At 38.4% G+C, this 25,863-nt stretch overlaps 1 protein-coding gene across 1 annotated transcript; it reads left to right on the top strand.

Annotated features, from left to right (window-relative positions):
• The first annotated feature begins 878 nt into the window (after window positions 1–878).
• CUL4B (cullin 4B) lies at window positions 879–24,446 on the top strand. The gene is made up of 20 exons (XM_083797733.1): window positions 879–2,224; window positions 4,765–4,880; window positions 9,161–9,264; window positions 10,187–10,256; window positions 10,745–10,818; window positions 11,758–11,920; window positions 12,020–12,109; window positions 12,380–12,462; window positions 13,046–13,113; window positions 14,224–14,342; window positions 14,925–15,117; window positions 15,410–15,514; window positions 15,820–15,930; window positions 16,677–16,762; window positions 17,618–17,725; window positions 17,904–18,017; window positions 18,586–18,691; window positions 18,766–18,938; window positions 19,461–19,613; window positions 20,788–24,446. Exons 1-20 carry the CDS (start codon window positions 1,696–1,698, stop codon window positions 20,881–20,883), a joined length of 2,661 nt encoding a protein of 886 aa, XP_083653859.1. The 5' UTR covers window positions 879–1,695; the 3' UTR covers window positions 20,884–24,446.
• The last annotated feature ends 1,417 nt before the right edge of the window (window positions 24,447–25,863 follow it).

The raw sequence follows: 25,863 nt of genomic DNA, 5'->3' as shown, positions 1-25,863 counted from the left end.
TAGCTATGAACATCAGCCCGTCATAACTAATGATGCTAAACACAAAATGAAAAAAGTATTGTTCTTTATCTCTGTGAGGAGCAGACGCGAATGGTTTTGCTCTTTATGCAGCTGACTGCTATAAAAGCATACAGACATACACACAGACAACAGCCCAATTTCGTTTTAGAGCAACGGAAATGTTACCACAGGCATAAAGAAGACAAAAGGTCATCGTTTATGATAACTACTGAGTTATTTTTCCATACCAAAGGAATTAATGAACTTTGCTACTATAGCTGCTAATTGGAACCTAATACAATGGCAATGCAGCTATACAAAGTAAAATCCAGCTGTTTTACATGGTATCATTTATTCCTATTGTAAAATACAGAGTCAGGAACACACTAATAGTTAAAAAAGGGACAGGAAAGGGCTGTGGTATCCGAGCTCACACACTCACTTGGGCGCGAGCAGGAGCCCGCCGCCTTGACAGGCCGTCCCAACTTGTCTCCCGCGCTCCCCAGAGCAGTCTTGACGAGCACTCTGCCGAGCCAGCACCCCCCGCAGCCGCGCCGGCAGTTTGAAACCCAGCGAAACTCCACCCGCGGCGCCCCGTCACCGCCGGAGCTCCCCCAAAACCCGGAGCACCCCACATCGCCCGCCCGCCGGGACGGGCCCGTGAGCGCCCAGAAGAGCCGCACGCGGTAGCTCAGTTCGCGCGGCCACGTTTAAGGACAGGAACTGCGGTCCCGCCGGGCAGGGCCTCCACGGAGCCCCCTCGGGCCCCCCCCCCCCGCCCCTCAGCGCCGCGGCCCCGCCCCCCGGGACCGCCTGAGGGAGTCGCGGCCCCGCCCCGCCCCCCGCCCGCTCCCGCCACGCGCGGCCGGCCAGCATGATCGCTTCCGGTGGGTCAGAGGGCGGTGGGAGGGCGGCGGGAGCGGACGCGTGGGGGATGCGCTCCGGTGGGGCCGGGCCTATAGGGTCGAGGTGCGGCCTGCGGGGCCGGGGCGGGGCCCGCCGCATCCCCGGGACGCCCTGCCGCGCTTCCGGGCGTCCCCGCCCCAGCATGCAGCGCGAGCGGATGTGCCGCCATCTTTAGGCTCCCTCTCTGCCGTGTATTGACAATAACAAGCCCCGTGCCGGGCCGCCCGCCCCAGGCAGAGCCAGCAGCCCGCAGAGAGGGGCAGGGGGGCAGCCCGAGCGGAGCCGGGCTGCGGGGAAAAGGAGTCGGCTGGGCGGCGGAGCGGGAGAGGGAGGCGCGAGGGGCTGGAGGCCCGGCGTGAGGAGCCGCGCTCAGCCTTCCCCGGGGCTGCTCGGCGGAGAGGAGGCGGCAGGGGAGCGCGAGGCAGAGCTCGGGGAGCAGGCGGCCCGGGGGAGGCGGGGGTGCCGGAGAGAAGGACCGGGAGAAGACGGTGGGCCGCAAGAGGCAGGAGCGGACACACTCCCTTGAGAAGGGAGTGCCGGCAGGAAAACGGAGGCAAACTGTGAGGAGAAGCGAAGCGATAAAGGGGCGAGAGGGGAGACAGGGCGATCGCTCCGAGGAAGAAGGCGGCGAAGGAGGGGGAGCACGGAAGGACTCCGCTGATAAGAGGAGGAGAGAGGAATTAAAAGACTCCTTGAAGAGACCCCGGCGACTGACCCTAAAACTCTCTCCCCCTCTTTGTCACATCACAAGGATTTGATGCCCCACAGCCTGTTCACTTCTGTGTGTTCATGTTTCCCACAGGTTTCTCTTCCCCCAACCCCCCAGCTGCAGCTCAGGAGGTCAGACCTGCCACTGATGGTAATAGCAGCAGCAGCTCCTCCTGCAAGAAGAGAAAGTTAAATAACAGTAGCAACAGCAACTCTGAAAGAGAAGAATTTGATTCTATTTCCTCCTGCTCCTCTTCTCCTTCCAAAACCAACTCCTCCTCATCTTCCGCTGTCATTACTGCCTCCTCGTGCTCCTCAGGGGTTGCCTCCTCCAACCATCACCTCCAGAAGAAGCTGCGCTTTGAGGACTCCTTGGATTTTATTGGACTCGATGTGAAGATGGCTGAAGAGTCGTCTTCCTCCTCCTCTCCTGCTGCCTCTTCTCAACAGCAGCACCAACAGCAGCTCAAAAATAAAAGCCTTTTAATTTCTTCAGTGGCTGTAGGGCACCACGCAAATGGCCTGACCAAAGCTGCCTCCTCTACCGTTTCCAGTTTCGCCAACAGTAAACCTGGGTCCGCTAAGAAATTAGTGATCAAGAACTTTAAAGGTAACAGGCCATAATTCCTCACCACCCGTGCGGAGCTGCCTCTCAGCTCTCTGTTTTGTTTTCAACATGAAAACCGGTTGGCTTTCAAATAGCTCCAGGTTTTACAGGAAATGCTTTTCTGTGGTAAACGTTTCTAAACTTACGTGAAGGGGGCAATAATATTTATCATGCATACTTGCCCAGTCATGCACACATCCTGAGCTAGTCTTCCCAGTTTAGGATTATTTTTCAGGCTGCTTTCACGCTGTCGGGGAGAAGGCCTTAACCTGCCTGTTAAACAAAATATTTTACTACATAAGAGTGTAAATTGCTTTTGTTAAACTTTTAACATTTCACGGCCTTTTTTTTTTTTAAATTGGACCTGAATCTATGTCTTGCCCCTATCCATTTTGTCTGTTTGTTGGTTATTCTGCCTGTGCTTAGCTTTAAATGTTGAAACTAAGGTGATTATCAGGCTATCATGGCAGATTTTCTTTCTGCTTCCCCCACTTACATTCAAAGAAGGTCAGATTTTTGTTGGATGCTTTCCGCACAATATCCTTGCTTCAGCTCTTATTGTTTAGCTTTTTAATGTCTTTTCTCTCTCTGGATGTGCTCTTTCTTCAAGTTTACATTATTTTACAGTTTCCCAACAAACATGTTTGAGCTTCTCCAGCGTTGTTACTTGAGACCAGCTGAAGCAGGGAGATGAAACTTTCTGCTGCAGTGCTGCATAATATTCTAGTAAACAAAATTACAGTAGGTGTAGACAGCTTAGCTAAAACTCTGTAGTCTTTATCCTATAAAGATGGGTAAATTGTGAGATTTTTTTGTTTCCTTCCTGCCTCTTGCAGTCTTTTACAACAGTCTGATTAAAAACAAATCAAGAAAGAAACTTCTTTTTCCTAATGTGTTTGAGTGTAGGGGTAGAGGGGCTTAAGGATATTAAGATTAAAACTAATTTTGAAATACACAACTGATGCAGATGTGCTGTAGAGATATCCCAGGAGGTAAGGATCAGGATCATTTTAGTCACTGTAGTGTTCCAGTGTAACTTTTTGTTTTGAGGGCCTTGTAATCCTCAAGAATCTTCTCCACCCATTTCCCCTGGTCACATTGTCGTTGTTTAGTTTGGCTGTTTGAAAATTTATATTTGTGATGCACGATGGTGAAAAAGAAATGTCACTCTTCTGCTGCATGTACCCTGTTGTTATCTTTAAGGAAAGTCGGCTTTTTCTGTTCAAAATACTAGCTAAATGTCATAGATTGCATGGTGCTGCAATTCTCATTGCTTAGGAATTGGTATTCTAGTTGCTGGCTTTAAAAGGATGTTTTGAGAAGCTGCCAGCTTTGCTTTTTATTTACTCTCAGATGCTAAACTGAACAATAGTCTCGGTGTGCTTTTGTGTGTGATAGCAATAACATCCTTTACAACTTCCCAAAACCCCAAATCTTGGTATTTACTGCTGAGTAGTGTACTCGTTTCTTTCTAGCGAAAGTGGGCAAGTCCTGCTCGTATGAGTTGTCCCTATAGATTCTTACAGCACAGCAATGTTGAGATATTGCCAATACTGTAGGGAAATGTATGAGGAAAAACAAAAAGAGAGAAGTGGGGTTGTTTTGCTTTTATTATTTTTTTCAAAAGAAATCAAAAAGCTTTGTTTTTTTACCTTTGGGTTTGCAGAAGTCCATTTAAATAGAGCGAATACTCTGGATCAGTTCCACTTGTTGGTGGCATGGATGTGCATGTGACTTCCTTATGTTTCTCCTCCTCCTGCTTCCATTTGAGAACTTGTGTGTTACAACAAAAAGGGTTGTTTTAACTAGCTTGAGAGCACACAGTTTTAAAATAGTTACAGTTTTCTGGGTGTGTGACTTGGCTAATCTTTCTCAGCCTTTTTTAAATGGGAGAAACTTAATGGAAAGCATCAAATCTGCAAAGCTTGAGCTGTATGAACATTAAAAGAGGGCTTCACTCACAAATATTCACTGGCCAAACCCACGAGACGTATAAATGGATTAGTTCAGAATTGGAAGGTTTTCCTTGTGACTATAAAGCCTTACTTTATAATAAAGTATTTCCGTGTATGTGTCTTGGGGTTTCTTTCCAAGTGCTAATACAGAGTAGAATTAATGAACTTGATAAGAAATAATCTATACACAGCTGTTAATCCATCATTTTCAGCTTTAATGTTCAGTTTTTTACTCTTATCTGTGATGTCCTTGTACAAAAAGGGAGTGTAATGAAGATGCAGGTCTGTTTTGCTGGGTTTTAGGGTTTCTACTAATTAAGCTGCTCATGTATGACACATTGTGATTTTTATTTTTTAATAAATCACACATACAATTTGGGCTACTGATGTTGTGATGTGTTATGTGAAGAATAATGCTGAATTTTTACGGTGTGATATCATTTCAAACATAAGGTACTGCTTTTACACTAATGTCTAAGTACAACCTAGAGCATCAGCCTATGTCTTCTCTGAGCTATGTCTTTCTGTAAAAGGTAAAATGTTTTACTTAATACTTTCTCAAATTCTATAAAATAATTTCTTTTCAAGATAAACCCAAATTGCCCGAAAACTACACAGATGAAACCTGGCAAAAACTGAAAGAGGCTGTAGAAGCTATCCAGAACAGTACTTCAATTAAGTACAATTTAGAGGAGCTCTATCAGGTAAGCGCTTTAAGTACAAGTGGTGGGGTGGGGTTTTGGTGATTTGGGTTTTTTATTTAAAACAATTTTGAGACAGTGTTAGGAATATGATATTTTGGTTGATATTCTCACTCGAAATCTTTTCATAGAACAGTTTCTCGAATCTGAAATTGATCAACACAAATCTCAGGAGACCTAACATTGAACAAATTTTTTTTACTTGCCACAACATAATCCAAGGTGTGGTTTCCCTTGCAACACTTGACAAGAATTAAATAAGGCAAGGGGCTGTATTTCCTTTACTGTTTGAGGGTTTATGGTGTGTAGCTGCTGAAGGAGAAATGTGAAATCCTAAGACGGTGGTGTTTAGGTATGAAAAAGATGATTTAAAGATATAATCCTTTGTCTCAAGACAGTATCTGTGATTGAGGGTTATAAGTAATTCATTTAAACACTGAAACTTTTTGTTTGCCCCTTAAAAAGTAAATAGAATACCATTGTATTATGTTGGTTTGATTGCAGTTGCTTATCATTGAGCATTATGTCTTAATTGAGAATTAAAACTCATTTATTTCCAGCAACAGCTTTGATTGCTTTGCCCTAGACGTTTTAGGAAGTGATCACACTCGAACTGCATTTCCTAACATGTTTTTCTGTAAACTCAACTTCTGCTTTTTCAGCTCTTTCTCCTCACCTGCCCCCTCCTAACATCCTAGTGCTTGTGGTTTTAGTGGTGTAGTAGCCATGCTGCTCTAGCTGGGTATAAGGAAGCACTCTAATTACTCCTAAAGTTTTTATTACCTCGTTGGTTGGTTTCTCCATGTGTATATATAAATCCTTCTCTGTCTGTTTTTAGTGTCTCTTCTTCCCCATTCCCTCCCCTTTCCATAAAAAAAAAATAAATTCCCATTTGGTTATACTTAATTTCTGTGAAAAGTTAGGGAGAAAAATCCTGTTTGCACAAGGTTTGGGGTCAGATTTAGGGAAAGATAAATTGCCATTCCTTGTAGAACCTGGAACCTAACTGGTCGAGTTCCTTGGTCCAGTGCATTTTTGAGGTTATGATAATTCTTTATAATGTTCAATTAATTTAAAAATAGCTTTTTCTAACAGTTGGTCAAGATGATATATGGTGTTGTTGAAGTAACTACAGTATTGTTAATTCTGCAAAACCTGATGAAATTAATAAATTACAATACACTATATTGGCTGGTATTTTAAACAACTCACTGTACACTGATCAGCAGAGCAAATAAGTTAATCAAGTACTTGAGGATATTCAAGATTGTTTAAAGATGCAAAGTTGTATTGAAAACTTTGCCTCTGCTACAAAATTAGCAATGAAAAATTTCTGTTCAGTTTTACCACAGCCTTGCTTTTTAATGGTGTTTATGCTCAGAAAACAAAAGGATAAGATTTTTTTCTAAATCTCTGTTAACATTATAATAATGTAGCTAGGTTTTAAGAGAATAGAGTGCAATCTAGTATGAAATCTTTGTATTCTTTTTATAAATCTAATAATGTCTTCATTTAAAAATAAGAATAGCAATCAGCGTTTTTAAATGCTTACTTAACTAATGTCGTTTCTGAACAGCTGTTTGGTAAATGGATCTGGTTCCAAATATGCCATGGCAGACGCCATTATCCAAGCACAGAGGGTAATTGCAAAATAACCTGCAAAAGTTCTTGCTGCACACCTCAAAATAACATACTTGATAATTGAGTTAAATTTGAATTTGGTTTAACTGTTGTCTGTGTTGGAAAACCTCTCTGAGCAAACATTTTGAGGCTTTATTTCTTTGTGGGCCATAACTTTATTACTTATGTTGTTCGCCACCTACCCCAGCAAGAGAAATAATACACATCTGTGATCAGCTGAAGTGCTACAGAATTGACAGCTTCTTTATCAAAACAAGTTTCCTTCTTGTAGTACCAGGAAGAAATCATCTAGGTCTTTGGTACTAGATCCATTGTTAGTTTTCCTTTTCTAATCAATCACAGATGTAAGTACTTCTGGGAAATTCTGTTGTTCTCTCATCAGAGCCCTTTCCAGTTTTTTCCTAACAGAGACCCTGGTGTGGATGCTGCAATTAAAAATTAAAAAAATATGTTACACAAAAGAAGTACAACACTTTGCTTTCAGGTGTTCTGACCATCTTTAAGACACCGATGCCCTGGCCAAAATGTTATATTCCACTAATTCTGAACAAAGCAATTTTTTGAACTGTAGCTCCTAAAGTTACCAGGAATTTTCTCTCTATAATACAACTATTGTTTTGTAGCACCAGTAGTTAAATTTGCTGCACATAACATTGCAATATTGTTTCGCTCCACAGAGCAAATCTTAAAGTTTTGTTTGTGTCCTTGGAAAGTTTGCCCTCTTAAAAATTAACATAATAATGCCAGTAAGTTGAGCAGAATTCACAAACTAAAACATTTTTACAGATGTTCTCAATGAGGATGCAGAAGCTTTGTACCTGTTGTTCAAGCACTCAGATTCTAGCACATACTTGGTGTTTAACATATAGGAGTTTCTGATACACAGACGCAAAAGCGCAGCTTTACATGAGCTGTTGAGATGGGGGAGCTGACCAGTAGTTTTTAGTGATGAAGTACAGCGAAATGGCTGCTGGTGTCAGGCTGCTAGTTAGAAGTGAGTCTAAGCGGGATTATGCAGGTGACTAACAAGTCGACAGCATTTGTCTTTCCAGCTCTGTTTCTTCTCCAAAATAAGTGGGAGAAGTCTGTTTATTGCACTTACTACAGGTCTAATCAGCCTCTCTAAACTTGGTGTTTAAAGAACCATGAAGTAGATTATCTCCTCCTATTGCATCTTTGTATTTGTTTGGGTTTTCTTAAGTGTTAAGGCTGAGAGTTGAATTTTACTGCCATTTCCAGCTATTAAGGTCTGTATACTTTCATGTCTGTGTATGGTGACAATCAATTTCTGGCTTTCCTAATCATGATTCATACGTCACATACCTGGTTTGTATTTGTGTAGGTCAGTGTTCAGAGATGCTGCTTTAGTGTTAATTGGTGTACTCACTCTCTTGCTGTACCTGTCTTTTTATGAGAATAAGCTTATGCAGGTTTAGTTTTCTTTTTTGGTTGTGTTGGCTGGGGTTTTGTTTTCTTTTGATTCAACCTCTCTGTCATAGAGCCCACATTAGCTGTAGTGCACTTGCAAGCAAGCTGGTGCTTCCACCCCAGGAACGATGACTGGTTTAGCTGTTTCGATTATTGCTGTGCTTGCAGTGGTGGCTGTTAACTGTGAGAAGCTGATGGCTTCTATGTGCACTGTCAGGAAGTATTTGGGGATGTGGGGACTTCAGTGTAATGGAATAGGGATGCTCTGTACACATCTGAACTGTTTTCACTGCCTGGCTGCCCATGGTTGCTGGGGAGCAAACTTGATTTTCCAGTACTTTGATCCTATGAGTTGGTTGTACTGGCAACTAAAGCACTTTCCATTAAGAAAACAAATAAGATCAGGAAGCATTGGTTGAAAGCCATATATGTTTTTCCTCTCTTGTTTGTACAGATGTTTTCCAGAATATACACACATTGTGACTTTGTATCTCAAGGAGTTAGAATTGCTCTGTTTCTTGCCAAATCTGGGCAATAGGCATACATTTTGGAAAAGTCTTCATTGTGCTTATGGACTGTAGAATGCTTGTTTCCGTGATCAGTCTCCTAAGACAAGTCCTCATTAAACTTTTCTTGCTATGAAGCACAGGCACAAATCTTGTAGTACTTGATTGTGATCTAGAACGTTTGCCACTGTAAACACCTGGAATGTAGTTATACTACCAAAAACTAAATTCAAACTAAATATAGCCAATGGGTAAAGGGACACACACACTTAGTTTTGTGGGTAAGGGGAATTTTAATCAAGGAAAGGACAAGCAGTGTGTTTTTTTAACCAATATTGGTGTGACTTGCAGAGCACGGCAGCTGATAAAATGAGGACCTTAGTGTCTGCTTTGAAGTATGAAACACAGCAAGCTGCTTGAATGTACTAAACCAACATCCTTGTTCTTTGTGTTCCTTATTAGCTATTGATACTCCAGCTGAAATTAATAAGCCCTCATGTTCTAAGCTGTTCAGGGCATGGCTCTCATTTTGTCGCATATTGCTGTTAGTGTCATGTCTCTCTCTTGCATGCAGCTGTTAAGTGTTACAATTAAAAGCAGGTAACTTTTGAATGAGAAGCAGAAGAATTCCACATCTCTTTCTTTCCTTGTAAAACCACATGTCAGACTATAAGCAGACTGCTTAGTATCTGTTTCTCTTTACTTCAGGCTGTTGAAAATCTCTGCTCCTACAAGATTTCTGCAAACTTGTACAAGCAGTTGAGACAGATCTGTGAAGACCACATTAAAGCACAAATTCACCAATTCAGAGAATATCCTTTTTATTAAGCTGTTGACAAGCCAGAATGTTTTTACCTGCCAGCATGTGGCGATCGATTTCTTTCACTAGTTCGTGACATTAGGCCATGGTGATTTGAATTCCTATTTTTTGCATAACTGGGTCTGTTTCCATTTTTTTGGGGACCTCACAAAGAACACTGCTAGTTCCTTTATCTGTAATCGTGTGATAACTTCATGAGAAAATGTTCTTGGTATTTATGATACGTTTTGACATCTTGGAGAAGCTCATAAAGTAAGGCTTAAAAACGGCTGTGTTGGCTGCATCAAGTACCAAACCTGCCGTGCTTGGGTAAACAGAAAAATTTTGGAACTAGTTCCTTTTTTTCTATTTGGAAAAGTGCTAGTGGACTGGAAATGTACGATGGTACCAGTTCTGAGGATCAAAATGGTGTATCTAGAAAAGTTTGGAGTTGCATCAGAATGAGATCTTGTAAAGTGGATGTTAATTAGTACCAGAATTACCCTGTGAACTGAGTACAAGTCAAAATTTGCAAACAAAGTTTTTCTCTTAAGGTTCTCTCTTAACATGACATGAAATTACAGAATCTATGTAGTGGCAGGCTGTTAGACATATTGTGAATTGTTGGGTTTTGAGGTTTGCTTGTTTCCCATGCAAGCCCCTGCCAGGATGGAGCATTGGACAAAGCATTCAGAAGTGTATTTCCTTTTTTTTAAATAGTTCAAATTGTTTTTGTTTGTCATTATTGAGAACACCTTGTTTACGCCAGGACCCTCATTAAAACTAAACAAGTTGGAAGAAATTAAGTGGTCTTGTTTGGGAGTAGGTGAGTTCGTTGTGCTGTATGTTAAGTGTCTTTTAAATAAAACAAAATGCTGGTTCATTTCGCCGTTAGTGCTGCCTGTTAATCATAATTTTCTTAATGATTTCTTCATGGATTCATTGGATAGTGTTCTTTTTCTAAAGAAAATAGACAAATGCTGGCAAGACCACTGCAGACAAATGGTAAGTGTTTTTTTTTCCTTTTAAAGAAAAACAGTTCACTAGTCCAGCTGATACTTTACTTAATTCTGTTCCTTTACAAACACACTGTGCTTCTGAAATGTTGTCTTAAATTTAATAAGGCTTCTTTGTGAAATACAACCATATCTGGTACGTTAGAAATTAAGCCATGAAAATAATGTAGTATATTTTTTTTAACACATTGGTCTGACCTTGGGGCTGGGTGGGGGTACACCACTTCTGAACAGTTGTTCTTATGCAACCTTTTTTCTGTTCATACCTGTTATGAAAGGAGCTATTTTTTTTCTAGAGAAAAATGCTAAATGTTGACTGAGCAGCTCACCGTAATTGGAGGAGTGTTTTAAATAAATAACAAAGCACTGCCTAAAGCCTGTCACTGGAATTTTTTTGTTGTTGTCAAGCATAATTTGTTTTGCTCTTCAGTTTCAAGAGTAAAATGATTGTGGCTTTTTTTCTTCTTCTCATACCAGATTATGATTAGAAGTATCTTTTTGTTCTTGGATCGAACTTACGTACTTCAGAATTCAATGCTGCCATCTATTTGGTAAGGGCACAAAGGATAAAATTGTGAGGGGACTATTTAAATTATCCCATGTTATCTTACTAGCTGCGTTCTAGTGACCTGTAAATTAGATGGTGAATATGTACCTGCTTATTGCAAAGGGGGGTCACATTTTTAATGTACTTACCATGAATTGTAGGATTCTTCTAGAACTGTGATAGCAAATCTCAGCTAAATATATATCAGCCTCCAGTTTGCACAGTAAAAGGAGAGGACATGTTCAACAACTGAAGTGCCAGGGTTTGGGTTGTCCAGTTATTGCCTTTAGTAGTGTAACAGTAACATGCATAGTATTTGAAGTTCTTTGAACGTTTTTGAAGGGGAAAAGTTACCTAAAAATAAGAGCAAGTAGTTTTCTTATGAACACAACCCCTCCTTCCCCAGCCCGATTTTAGTAATTAGCAAATGCCCTACAGTGCCTTTGCCATACAACATTTGGCTCTTCACTGGGTGCTAAGCTACCTGGATTACTTTGCCATAGAGATCCTTCTCTTTCAAATCACTGAGATCTTCTGATGTCTGCCTAACACACTTAGATCAGTAAGTGGTGGACTAAAAGGAATATTGTCCAACAGTTTAAACTTGGAATTGGGGCCCAGAATGGCATTCTCCTTTTCTAGTTGAAAGCTATTGTTTGTTTAGTTTCAATCAGCCTGTCAACTGAAAAATACTGCAAAAGTTAGGGGGTTATTTAAAAAAAACGTGTTGGTCTTTAAAATCTGTAACTTAGAGTTGGTGCTTTGTCATGGCTTATTTTAGTATGTATGTGCTTGTTCATCATGAGTCATTTGGGGATAAAGGAGTGAGGAATTCAGAGAATGCATGTAATTTATTGGGCTCTGTTTGATCTAGATCAAATTTTATTAATATTTGGGGCTGATTCTTATGCAATATATTAAATAGTTTTTATTTTCTTTTTAGGGATATGGGGCTAGAATTGTTCAGAACTCATATAATAAGTGATCAGAAGGTTCAGAACAAAACTATTGATGGCATTCTTCTACTCATTGAGAGGGAAAGAAATGGTGAGGCTATTGATAGGAGCTTACTGCGAAGCCTTTTAAGCATGCTTTCTGACTTGCAGGTGAGTAAGCTTGTTTCAGCTTTCAACCAATAAACCAGCTTATTCTTATTTAGTGCTCATTAAGCTTTACCCTGGATTGTTGTTGTGTTATTTCCCTAGATATATCAAGATTCTTTCGAACATAGATTCTTGGAAGAGACTAACCGCTTGTATGCAGCAGAGGGCCAGAGGCTTATGCAGGAAAGAGAGGTATTTTGAATTTTCAATTATTTTTTTATGCCTAATGACGGGACACTTCTCAAGGAGAGGAACTAGTCTGTTGCACTAAATAGTGTACTGGGCAATAATGTGTCTTGTATGTTTTATAGTACTCTGAGAAAGCAAATTCAGATGAGGCTTCCTTCATTCACAGTGTAATGATTTGTGCTTTAAACTGGAGCTGCTGGAGCTGTCAGCCAGCATTGTCATTTTTTTCTCTTTTGATTTTTAAAACATACAAAACTACTCTGGCATTTTCAGGTTCCAGAATATCTTCACCATGTCAACAAGCGCTTGGAAGAAGAAGCAGACAGGATAATCACTTACTTAGATCAGAGTACACAGTAAGTGTAATCTCTCTTTGCTTTGTATCATTAGTGGTTTGGCTCTCTTGTTGAGAGCCATCTAATAGCTACAGTTTATTTCAGTTATTAAACAATCATCAAATGCTTCTTATTTCCCAAAATTCCTTGGTTATGATGAAGTACTGTCTTGGTTCACACAGCTGATAGCCTTTTCTTGTAAGTCACTGCTTTGACATAAACATTGTTGGGCATCTCTATTTAGAAATACAGGCTGCCACTCCCCGTCCAAACATCTTCCTGAAATGCAAATAATCAGCTGTCATACTACCTGAAAAAAATAGGACAGAGGATAGAGAATTCTCAAGTAAAAGGCTGTTAATATTTACATATTCTTAATGGGGTGTGGAAAATTGACTAATTTTACTCTTCAGTCTTTTCTACTTGGAGTCAGGATTTCCACAAAATCAGGTTGAAAAAAGGACAAATGTGTATACTCATTTACGTCTTTGGCCACAGATAATTAGAGCACTCCCAATGCTGATTGTAGTTAGTGTAATCTCAAAATAATTAAAACTGTCAATACTGGAAAAAGGAAAAGTAATTCTAAACATTTTTTCTATAGGAAGCCACTAATTGCAACTGTAGAAAAGCAACTTCTAGGTGAACATTTAACAGCAATTCTTCAGAAAGGTAATCTTTCTTCTTTATAGAAATGTTTCTAATTACTGCTTCGGGGCTTTCAATTCCTCTGCTGAAAAAGAAAGTGACAGATTCAGGTGCTGGGGGATGACACAAGCTACATCATTCTTTAATGCCCTTTGCTACTCAGTTCATGAAATAGCACTGACCATTTTGCAAGAGGGCAAGTACCATTCTCCTTGTCAGAGGTAAGAAGCCACAGTGGTGTCTTCAGTTATATAACAAAGCAAACTGAAAACTAGAATAGGGGACTCTTCAGCTCAATGTGTTGAGTAGCATTCTGAAGACTTAGAGGTAAGGGAAAAGCCTTTGAATTCTGGCTGCACCGGAAAAGAGAAACACTGATTGCTTGCTGTTTGTAAAATAAAGCTGTTTTTTTTATTTAAAAAATAAAAAAATGTGAAATTTGAGCAGTGATGTACATTAACCTCAGCTCTTCAACAGTCTCTGTGGAGTTAGTGACCATTTGTTACTCTGAGGGATAGTCTGGAGATAAATATGGGTGTAGCAAAAGTTGGATAATAAAATGATCAAATTCTTATCTGTTTTGTCCACAATCTGGTTAGTATGTGAGCATCTTCCTGCACATCTGGAACAGACTGTTTATTGAGAGGAGTATCAGGTTGGCAATATTTACCCATGTACTTTTTAGAACCTTGCTCTAGAGTATCAGGCCTTCTGCCAGAAAGTTAAAAAAAGCGGAAGGTGAAGATATTTCTTGAAGTTGCTTGCCTTCAGACATCTGTAAAATGCATTTTTTCAGCTGGAATTGAGACTTAGAGCTCTGTATTGCCAGAGGACCTTTCCTTCTGATCCATAGAGCATAGACCTCTCAAATTTTTAGGGCAGAGTAGAGCAGAAGTAAGCAAAGGTGTTGTGATTAACATGTTATGTAAAGTAGCCTAAGAACCAGTCCAGATAGCTCTTCTACATTTCACTGGATTTCTGTTAAATCGGGTAGCATTCCAATTAAAAAAAATACAACCTAACAGATTGATAAGAAATGCTAGTATTGAAGAGGTCCCTTACTGTAGTAATATGCTGTGCTCTCTGGGGATCGCTGTATGTTTTCAATTTTTACTGAAATTCTCTCATTTGCAGGTTTAAATCACCTTCTTGATGAAAATCGAATTCAAGACCTGTCTCTTCTGTATCAGTTATTTAGTCGTGTGAGAGGTGGAGTGCAAGTTCTCTTACAACACTGGATTGAGTACATAAAGGTACCATTTCTAGAATTCTGGTATTGATTGGGTTTTATACACAGATATTTAAGTCATCTCTAAAAACTATTGCATTTTTGTAAGAAATCATTACATGCTTATAAGCAAATATTAACAGCCTTTGAAACTCTACTGGGAAAAGTACAGTAACTGTTCAGGTCTTGTTGAAGAAAATAGCAAATTGTTCAACTGAATTATTGAACTCCAAATAAATTTGAACTCCAAATAAACTCCAAAATAAATTTGGAGTTACCTTGTTTATAGCTAGTTGTGGGAGACAACTATATTTTTTCCAATATGTGTTTTGATAATGACAAAACACTTCTATCATCTCCATTCTGAAATTTCTTGTCAGAAAAAAGTTCTAAATTTGTTTATCTATTGACAGTTTGGTTTTGAATCAACATACACGGTCTGAGAATGACGACATATAATTCCTTTATAATGCTGTTACTTCTGTTGTGTTAGTGGAACTAATAGGAATATCAAAACCAAAACATTACAAAGATAACTTAAGTTTTAAAAGTGTTTTCATTTAAATTCATTGTTCAGACTAATTGAAAGACATGTTTTATTTTTCAGGCATTTGGTAGCACAATAGTAATTAATCCAGAAAAAGACAAAACCATGGTCCAAGAACTGCTTGATTTTAAAGATAAAGTTGACCATATTATTGATGTTTGCTTTCTCAAGAATGAGAAGTTTGTAAATGCCATGAAAGAAGCCTTTGAAACATTCATTAATAAAAGACCAAATAAGCCAGCTGAACTCATAGGTATTTTCATTTGGTCTCTTCCTATGTGAGAATTTGGGTGGGGGGACAGGAGGGGGTTGCTGATGCAGCTTAAACAGATGTGGTGTGATACGGAATTGTGTGTTGAGATACAACATACACTACATCCTCAAATTGTGGTATCTTCTGTGCCTTGTTATGCAGGTGATTTAAACAATTTAGATTTTAACAATAAAAAGATTTTAACAATATTAAATTTAAAAACAAGTGCATCGTTGTTTCCATTGTGCTACTAGGCATATGATAAACTTGTTATACCTTAACATTCTTTTAGCTAAATATGTAGATTCAAAGCTCCGTGCAGGCAACAAAGAAGCTACCGATGAAGAACTTGAAAAAATGCTGGATAAAATTATGATCATATTTAGATTCATATATGGTAAGTGATGTTTTTGTGTGTGGATACAGTTGTTTAATCAGCAACATAAAAGTACTTTGAATTCACTTTTGCGATCTTTCTACATTTTTAAGCATTCATTCTCTGTACATGCAGTTTGCTGGTGCAGTGCTGTTTAACTAGTATTTATTAAAATGCCTGTAATGAGACCTGACTCCAACTCTGTTTAAATCTTAACGTGAAGGTCCTTGCTAGCTTTACTGAATTTTGAATTGGGCCCCTTAATATCAGTAATGTTTAAAAGCTCCCAATGACTTGTGATCACTGTCAAATCTCATCTGTTACAGGAAAAGATGTGTTTGAGGCCTTTTATAAAAAAGATCTAGCGAAGAGGCTATTAGTTGGGAAGAGTGCATCAGTCGATGCTGAAAAATCTATGCTTTCCAAACTCAAACATGGTAAATCTCTCTCCCTTTTCCAGCTTCCTTTTGAAAACAGTCATTTTAATGAGACCTCCCAGAAGTGCTGTTTGTATTTCATGCTTTACATGAGGCCAAAAATCTTTGCATGCAATTCTTGAGTGACTGGTGTTTTTTGGGGAGAATCGTTTGCTTTTATTTTAGTAACTATAGCAGAAATAGCCAAAACCCAGCAGTTTAAAGTTCACTGTGTCTCGTGGCCTGTGGGATAGAGTTGATGTTCCCTGCAGAATAAATCAGTGATGTATTCAGAGAACTTGAGGGTGACTTTTCCTCTTGCAATTTACTCTGTATAAGGTCTGAACCATGAAGCTGCCAGTTAGCAGTCTTGTAGTCTGGTCTTCATTGCTTCGTAGTATGGCTTCTTTGGGTGGTAGGAGCAAGATTTTTAGAGCTCAGTGCTGTTCCACCATCAAGAGAGGGTTTGGTAGGCGGCTCATTAAGATTAAGATCAAAGTCTGAGTGACAAGCTGCCGGTGGATTCCTAGGAAGAATAGTCATGTCCACACGGGGGAAAAAAATAGGTTGCAAAATAGCTGCCACATTAAAAACACTTTTCCCCCTCTTGTTTATAACCTTATTACGTTTCATAATTAAGTCCGGGTCTTTATTTGCTGGACATTTACTGAAATAGGTGGTCTTGCTTCCAAGTGCATTCTAATACTTACAATAAATACTCTATGTTGTTGATCTTTTTTTAAAGAATGAAATTTTCTTTTTTATAGAATGTGGAGCTGCTTTCACCAGCAAACTTGAAGGAATGTTTAAAGATATGGAGCTTTCAAAAGACATAATGATACAATTTAAACAGGTAATGCTGGAAAGCCTGCCATGGCTCCTTCACTTGCTTGGTTTGTGAATGAGTTATTTTCAAAAAGGCTAATAAGAGAGTGCAGGATGTCTTCAGTTGTAAACATTTCTATTGTAATTGATTTAAACTCCTTTTGAATTATTCTAGTCTGTAATGTTCTTTCACTACAGAGAAAAGGGCTTTGTTAGTGATCCCTTTCAAAGGGAGTGGGCAAAAGCCCTCACTGAAAATCAGTGAGAGTTTTCTTAATTTGTTTCTCTACTTTTAGAAAAAAATGCTGCATTTATTAGTTGTTTTCCTGGAACAAGAAGCTTTAAACAAAAAAAAAAAAGGAAAGAAAACAATAAAAGGAGAATTGTAAACTTCTAAAACATTTCAACACCAGTTAGTAGCACTATATTCTGATGGGACTGGCTCATAAATTTAGTCATTTAGGCAAGTAACGATGCTTCTCAGACAATGCTTTTGGACATCAATTACAGCAGTCCTGTAACTGTTTGACTACAAGTGAAGTGCAACTTAATTTCTTCAATTGATGTATCTTACATGAATTGTGATGTGAAGATGTACCTACTTATAAGTACATCTAGTTATAGGATATAACTAGGTACATCTTCACATCAGCTTGCTAAAGCACTTCTTTTCCTGTTTTCTTCCTGAAAAACACCTTTAAAACACCTGAAAGTGCTTTTTCTTATCCTAATTTTCTTGTATGTAGCTCACATTTTACATAACAAAGGCATCACAAGGTTACTTGCCTTCTGTGCTCTAATGTCTGCTCTAGGTAGCTTTTCAGTTCTACCTGAAATGTGTTTAATAAACACTCGTGTATTTCAATTTGTTTTCTTTCTGCAGTATATGCAAAATCAGAATGTACCTGGCAACATTGAACTAACAGTGAATATCTTGACTATGGGTTATTGGCCAACTTATGTGCCTATGGAGGTCCACCTACCCCCAGAGGTAATGAATAGAGTCATGTTACACCAAATAGCAGCCTAATAGTAATGCATCTTGATACCAACTGCAACTTGGTTTTATCATCAACTGCTACGTAGTTTGATTGTGGAGTACGAAGGGATGCTTTTAAAGTAGAAATTGTGTATTGGTATGTGCTTTTTTGTTTTTCTTCCATTTTTAGATGGTAAAACTGCAGGAGATTTTCAAGACCTTTTATTTAGGAAAACACAGTGGTAGGAAACTTCAGTGGCAATCAACACTAGGTCACTGTGTACTAAAAGCAGAATTTAAAGAGGTGAGTCTTGTTTCTCTTATTTGTGTTGCTTTGTCAGTTCCAAAATGTCAGTTTTAGAGAGCTTCTGTTTCCCTTCAGCATTTCTTCATGGTCATGAATATATTTCAAGAAAATTTATCTTGGAATCCAGGAATGTTACCAGTTAGTTGTATTTTTCATAACAATGTTAATGATAAAACAGGAAATATCAAACATGGTTATTGCAAAGATCCTATGGTTGCTGATGCTGTATTTTTAACTAATGCACGTGTTACACTTTGGATTAGAGGTCTTTCAAACTGTGATTTTAAGCGCTTGATGGATTTGAATTTGTCTCAAGTAGATGTATACCTTAGCAAATTTGGTATTTGGTAGTTTAACCTTCTAACCTCTATCTTAGTCTGCATTTCATTTTAAAAACAAAAGGTGACCAGTAACTTTTATTCTTTTATATTCCCTAATGAATAAAGGAGCAACTGCATCCTTTAAGTGAAATAATTGATATAGAATTGACATAGAACAGTGACTTCATCGTTTTTTCTCCCCTGAAAAAACACCCTACTGATGTCTGTTGTTTTCCCTGTGACAGGGGAAAAAAGAACTTCAGGTCTCCTTGTTCCAGACACTGGTGCTGCTCATGTTTAATGAAGGAGAGGAGTTCAGTTTAGAGGAGATAAAGCAAGCCACTGGGATAGGTTGGTGTTGAAAACAACTGAGTACTTCCAAGTGTTCTTGACTAAAAATACTAAACAACTTGTTTCTGCTATAGAGGATGGAGAGCTGAGAAGGACACTTCAGTCTCTGGCTTGTGGCAAAGCCAGAGTACTGACTAAAAGCCCCAAAGGAAAAGACGTTGAAGACGGTGATAAATTCACATGCAATGATGATTTCAGACATAAGCTCTTCAGGATAAAAATCAACCAAATTCAGATGAAAGAAACGGTATTTTTGTTGTTTGTTTGATTGGTTTTTTGTTTTGTGTTTAATGCTGTGGGGTTTTGATTCTTGGTTAGGTATCTTGTTGCCTGCCCGTTTACAAGCTTTTTTCCCTCTCAGTTGTAACGTACATACTGGTATCTGTGTGAAACATGCACGTATATTGTGGATGTTAGCACAAACATAGCAATGAGGATTTAAATGTGAGCTTCCAGACTAACTTAGATACCAATGATGCTCTATAAATGAGGTTGATTAGCAAAAGTTCCAATTAGTAACTGTTCTTTTTCACCCTTAATCATTCTCTAGGGCTTTACTGATTTGTGAACATAGAAACCAATTCAGTGAATTTACCATCCCTTGTGCAAGTTCTTCTTAAGAGCAGAGTTTCGTCTTTAAAGGATTTATGTCAAATATATGACAGTAAACCTTTTATTGTCATAAACTAAGAATTGTCCTAGATATGAAGATGAATTGATTCAACAGTTCTAGTATTCTCTTTAAAACTCTTTTAAATGGATCCATCAGGTAGAGGAACAGGCAAGCACTACAGAGAGAGTATTCCAGGACCGGCAATACCAGATTGACGCCGCAATTGTACGAATCATGAAGATGCGCAAAACGTTGAGTCATAACTTGCTTGTGTCAGAGGTCTACAACCAGCTTAAATTCCCAGTAAAGGTGTAGTACTGATTTTTTTCTTTAAAAATGTGTTACTACTTGTTACGTTCCCTGGCCTGTCCTCAGTTAAACAGTGTTTCTGTCTAAAGTGTGCCTTTTTTTTAACTGTTAGGAGAGACAAATACTTAATTTCAGAAATTTTTTTAAGTGCCAGTTGCATTCATTCATTTATCTGAATATTGCCTCTGGCTTTTGGTAAGTTAATAAAACATATTAATAATGGTTCTCAGAACTGTGAGTTTGCTAGTACTAATTGGAAGCTAAGCTGTCTATGTTTACACATGGATGTTCTTGCATTGCTTATGTTTTCTGGCAATGCTGTTTTAGGGGTGAGAGAAAAATGGTTCAGATATACAGAAGTGTTTTTGATTCTTGACTTAATTTGGTTGACAATTTTTAATAAATTAGTAGCCAATAAATGTACAATGTTTTTCCTAGACAGATTATATTAGTTGATATATACAAATATCTATGGAATGAAAATTAAGTATTTGTGAATGTCTCAAAGCTAAAGCAGCCCATAGTTGCAATATATGAATGAATAGCTTATTGTGTACAAATGCCAAATGGATTTTCAAATAGACAGTGATGTATCTGTGTTTGAGTTCAAATATACAGTGCATTCTATCAATGGGAATTTAAAATTAAAGGTATTGCCATGTTACTCTGTTTTGTTAACATGTTCAGCTACTGCAGGCCTGTAAGTTTTACATAAGCTGTAGCTGAGCTTGCTTTTCCCCACTCCTCCATCTTGAGACGTTTGATATAAGTTCTTCACTGAACAAAGTCTTAGGGCACCCAAACTCTTGCAAAACTTATTTGCATCAAGATAAAATGACTTACACCATCTAGGTAAAAGTCACAAATAAAACCGCTTTGGTATGAAATGTATGAATTGTGGTTGTTCGTAGTAGAGTTCAGTTTAAACAGCAGCAGATATCTTTCCCTGCTGTAAAAAGACTATGCTTAGTTGCAAGTAACAAGCTAATTTTGTAACTTTCTCTTCAGTCAGTTATACACTGAAAATTTAAGGATCTTTAATGCTCTAAGGGATTTAAGTGATGATATTTGTTTCCTTAGTCATTTTGAACAGCATCGTATTTGGCTTAAATAGAAAGAATTAGAGAAACATTGACCACAAAATCATAATACTGACATCTGCTTTATTTTACAGCCTGCTGACCTTAAGAAGAGAATAGAATCCTTAATTGACAGGGACTACATGGAAAGAGATAAAGAAAACCCAAATCAGTACAACTATATTGCATAAACATATGTTGGCCTTTGTTTTACTGCACACTTGGTGTCATACGCAATTGCCAGTGGATAAACTAGCCTGTTGATCCCGTTAATTGACTTTTTATACTACCGATGACTGAATGAAAGCAGTGTAATGGAGAAGTATAGTAGAGTGGACGACTTCTTTCAGTGGTTAACATGCCCATTTAAAGAGTACTATTTACATTTTAAGAAGAATGCTGTTGAACTCTTTGCATGTTATTTAGTAAGATGTGCAGAAAGCTGCAAGAAAGTATCTGGTCTTCGTGATTCCATTTGTCTCTGGGTCTGAAGAGGAGTCCCTTGATAAGACAGATGTCTTTGATGCCTTTAAATGGAAACAGAAGGTTAGTTAATGTAAGAAAATAGCCTTTAAAATGCTTAAACTGCATGCAAACTTTTAATTTACTGTACAGAATGCATTTCAGTTAGCAACATACCATTGATCTGGTTGATACCCACACCTGGATTTTTCTCGAGGGAGGGGAAATGGGGAATAAGCCAAGCTATGCTTATTGCTGATCTAGTGGAATATATTCTTGGTTGCAATTAAGATAAAAATGATACCAATATAAAAATGATGTATAAAGGTTGCAGTGTGGGCATATATATTATATATACAAATACCATTCTTAAATAACTGCTACAACAAAACAAGTTTAGGTTTATATTTATATGGCTTGCCTGTAAGACTTGGTGTTCACCTTCGGGAATTTTAAGCATAAAACAGCCATAATGGAAACAAAAGTGACAGTTTTTACTAGTCATGGGTAGGAGGCCTTCACCTCTTGGCAGCAATACTCTACAAAAGAGAATCTATTTAAAGGTATTTATGAAAAGCCACACTGTTCTTGTGGTACAGCTATAAGAACAAAAGTTACAAACTAATTTTAATACTTGCTTTGCAACATTCTGAACTTGAACAAACCTCAAGGTTTAGACAGGGTGCTTACAAGACTGCCCTGCTTTGGATTGCTTTAACTTAAAGCTTTAAGAACTCAGCCCTAGATGTGGCAGGCCTCCTAGAACCCAGAAGCCTACCTCTCATACAGAAAGATAGTTGAGTATTGCTACGAGGCATCTAAAACATTTTCTTAGATGACCAGAAAGCATTCTTTGCATCTTGATAAGACATGGGAGAATTAAGTCACTTGAATGTAGAGCTTTTTTCAACAGAATGCGTTTTTTATTGCTATAGCAGTGTATGCCAGGAATACATGGGGAAAAAAAAGTGTCAGCAGAAAAGGTAACTCCTCCACATAACAGTTCTTCCTTACCCAGCCAAGCTTTAGACCTACAATCAGCTGTGTTGCAAAGTACAGTGAAAAACCTCATCCTCTTTCAGGCACTGATAGTCCTGGAGAATACCAGATATTTCTTGAAAGCAAGATGATACTTTTTTTAGTGACAGTGTAACTTAGCTATCTAGGATCTATAACTTTTTATCACTGTGATACCACATTCAGGGGTGTGTATGTGTGAGAGGGGGAGTGTGTGCGTGCGTGTCTGTTTTGCATTTGACACATCCCATCCTTGCTGCTTTTTTGGTCCATTGTTTAATTCCATGTTTTCTCCAGCTGTGTTTTGCTCAAGCTCTTTTGTATGCAGTCCTCAGTTGTCAGATGAAGCAGATGATTGTTGTTTTTTTCTCCCACTAAATTACTTGCTGTCACCCTCCACTAACTGTCATACAGCTCCTTATATGATCTGCAGAAAATGTACCTTATCTTCTGACACTATTGCAGCATAACTTCTGGTAGGTATCCAGGACCACCCTTGCCTCTGTAATAAATGCTAATACAATTATTTGGTAAGCAACTTGAAGATTGCTCCAGCAAACAGAGGCAAATCTTTAAGTATTAGTTCGAATAGACATCCACTGGGGAGGAAAACATGTCATTCCCTGCCCCCCCCCCCCCCCCCCCCAAAAAAAAAAAAACCTTCTGTATTTTCCATTCAGTGTTCCTTTTTCTTGTATGTGTTTTGTATCTTTAGCCAATAAAAGATTCCTTTTAAAAAGGTTTTTGGAGAAGGAGCATAAAACTTCTCTCTTAGTGAGACAGGAGACGATGAAATCGACATTGAACTGGTTCCATTCAATCAGTTGTAGCAAATCAAACACCACCACATGTTAAAAACGTCTGCTCTGGTAAAATCCTCCCTCATCAGACAAGTGTGTTGCGTTCAGTCAAACCAATCAGAAAGGTACAAAGGCTTAATTAATTTTTATCCCATCCTTTTCAGTAACTTAAATGCAAAAATTAGTACATAGAAAAATGTCCTCAACTCTCATGAGACTTCCATGATCTGAGGCAGACCCTGAGTGGCAACCTAGTTAAAGCAACCCGAAGAATGGATTTTGAGAATACTGGCTAGGCTGAGCGAAGGGGTGAGAGAGGGGAGGGGAGAAGGCTTCTCATTGCTGGATCTTCACAGCTTTTCCCCAAGAACTTGTTCATCTCTTCTGCTAAGGTCTCACTCATTCCTGGTTAATGACAAAGCTGCAGCCAAGATTTCTTGTCCAGCCGTATAACTCTACAACTTCTTGCTGGGATCACGTGCCTGCCTATTGAGCCATATATATCTCTATATGAAAAAAAAAAATAAAAATAGGAGTGGGCTTGGACCACAGTTCATCTGGCTATAACACAGCTTGTCTGTTTGGCCACACATTTTTAATCTTGACTCTTGCATGCAGTTTATAGCACCTTGTTCATAAGAAATTGCAGTTTATTCTTAGAAATATATATTTTAGGTTTTTTTAATCTTTATACCCATAAATGGACTATTTTTTTTGTCTTGGCTGGCTTAAAAAGTGACCATTTTGTTTAAATGCTGTAATTGCAAATGTGTTGTAAACATTTTGTTCTATAGTTTACACAAAGGTGCCAAAGTAAACAGTTAATAAAAAAAGAAAAAAAAAAAAAACTAGCAAATTGTTAAGTTGCTTTAGCTGTGCTTCATATTTTGGTCTCTGCTCTTTTTTTTTTATCATTCAGACTTTTGTTTTTTCCTAAGCATATCATTTGCCCTAATGTCTTTTTCTTTTTTTAAAGAAACAAAAGTGCATCTAATGGTGCATCTAGTGGTTCAGATACCACTTTGTTTTTTTTTAGTGACTTCATACAGTAGGAATAATATTTTCTTTGAAAAGTTACACTAAAATTGTAAGAGTACAGCAGCATTCAAAAATGTAATATACTTTTTGTATAACAGTTCTTCAGAATATGTCTGGAGTGGGGAAAAAAAAACCTAACCCTGTTACTTTTCAGAAGCCTCTTCACTCGGCTACCAGAACTAAAAAAAAAAATGTGCTTTTTCACTGCATCAAAAAGTTATAGTTTATGCAGACTTGCAAACAGGGCATGTGTCATCATTGCATCCTTCGATGCAAAAAGCAGCAAAACCTTTTTAATGTTTCATAACAAGTCTGATATGGATACAGAGAGTCTTTCTTAAAGTTGGTAAATAATGTAAATACATGTCCTTTCAGAGAGTGAGTCTGTTATCTAGGTATTTTGTGTCATTTAATAAATATTAAACAGTTTTGTGTTGATAAACTCTTGTGTAAAATGCCTTCTTACTCAAATTTCTGTATGTTGGGCTTACTAATGTTTCTGGCTTCTTTAAAATCTTTAGCTTGTGCTTTGATAGCAAAATACCCGTTTGCTATTTAAATATAATGAGTAGTTCCTTTTTCATTTCAGTCATTAAAATCCCTTGACTTTTCTAAACCAGAAATGGTACAAAAACACCAAATGTGGTGGCCTGTTGCTAGTAGAGGAGGCTACTCTCCTGGTGTATGTCTGGCCTTAAAGGTGAGAGCACTATTCCTGGTCTCCCAGTGCATTTAGTGATTTTTCTAATGGTTCTGGCACAGTCATTGGAGTAAAGGCTAGGGCTTCTCTTGTTGGTGATGGCTGATTGGGCCAGCTCCTATTTTTTCTTCAGCCATTTGGAACTGTCAGACTAAATCTGAGCAGAATTTGCTGGGAATATCTTCAGCCCAGCCTCTCCTAATGCAGGTGTTCTGGGGACAGGTGGGGAGATGCGAGGTGGTTTTGCTTTTGGAGCACTTGAGAGGTAGTTTGAAAGCACAGATAACTGCAGGGAGGCAAGTGATGATTCTTCCAAGCAGTTCTCTTGAAGATGCATATACTGTAGGGAGGCTGACCTTGCACAGCACTGCCGTGATCACAAAACAGTCCTAGTGGGTGGCATTTTAAAATAGATATGGTAAATGTCTTCCACTAATGCTGCTCAAGTGACTTTTTTTCTGTTATAGCTTGGAGACATCTAAATGCATGGCATGTTTCTTCCAGTAACAATTTCTTCTTAAAAAGAATATTTCCTACTTCCTACGTTCTCCACAATCCTACAGAATTTTGTTTAAAAAAAATAAATAATCCTACAAAAGCAGATTGATAGTTGGAGACTGATGGATCTTCTGTCTATTCCCTCTGAACAAAAGCAGTAAATACTCCTATTACAGTAAACCACAGTGCATTTCATAAAGTAATCCCTCCTGATTTTGAATTCAACTGCGAAGAGAAGCAACAGATGTTGATCTACCTACAATGGAGCAGTTATTTCTTCTGGTTAAGTAACTTTGCTTCCTCATACAAGGCTGTCTTTCAGATATCTCTTAGATCTTGCCTTGCTGCTGCTTACCGGACATTAAGTATTAAGTATACACAAAGTGTCAAAGGTAACTTTCTAAAATGAAGTAGCATGTGGCAGTGCCATATAAAGCTCCTTTTTTAAGGGTGGTAGCTGATATCCAGCAAATACTACATTTTTAGTGACGACTGTTTAGCTTAACTCCTGAAATCAATCAGATGTTTCAGCTTGAAATATCTGTATTTTATAATAGGGATGTCACTAGGTGTTCTGTGTTAAAAGTTAAAATTACTTGGGCATTTTATTATGAAAGATTGGCTTTTCTAAACAAGTGTAAGTCTAGAGGCTCTGC

The sequence above is a fragment of the Anser anser genome, assembly GCF_964211835.1.
Source record: "Anser anser genome assembly, chromosome: 13".
Classification (NCBI taxonomy): domain Eukaryota; kingdom Metazoa; phylum Chordata; class Aves; order Anseriformes; family Anatidae; genus Anser; species Anser anser.
Note: the sequence above shows the minus strand (reverse complement) of the source record. Positions and strands in the feature narration are given on the sequence as shown.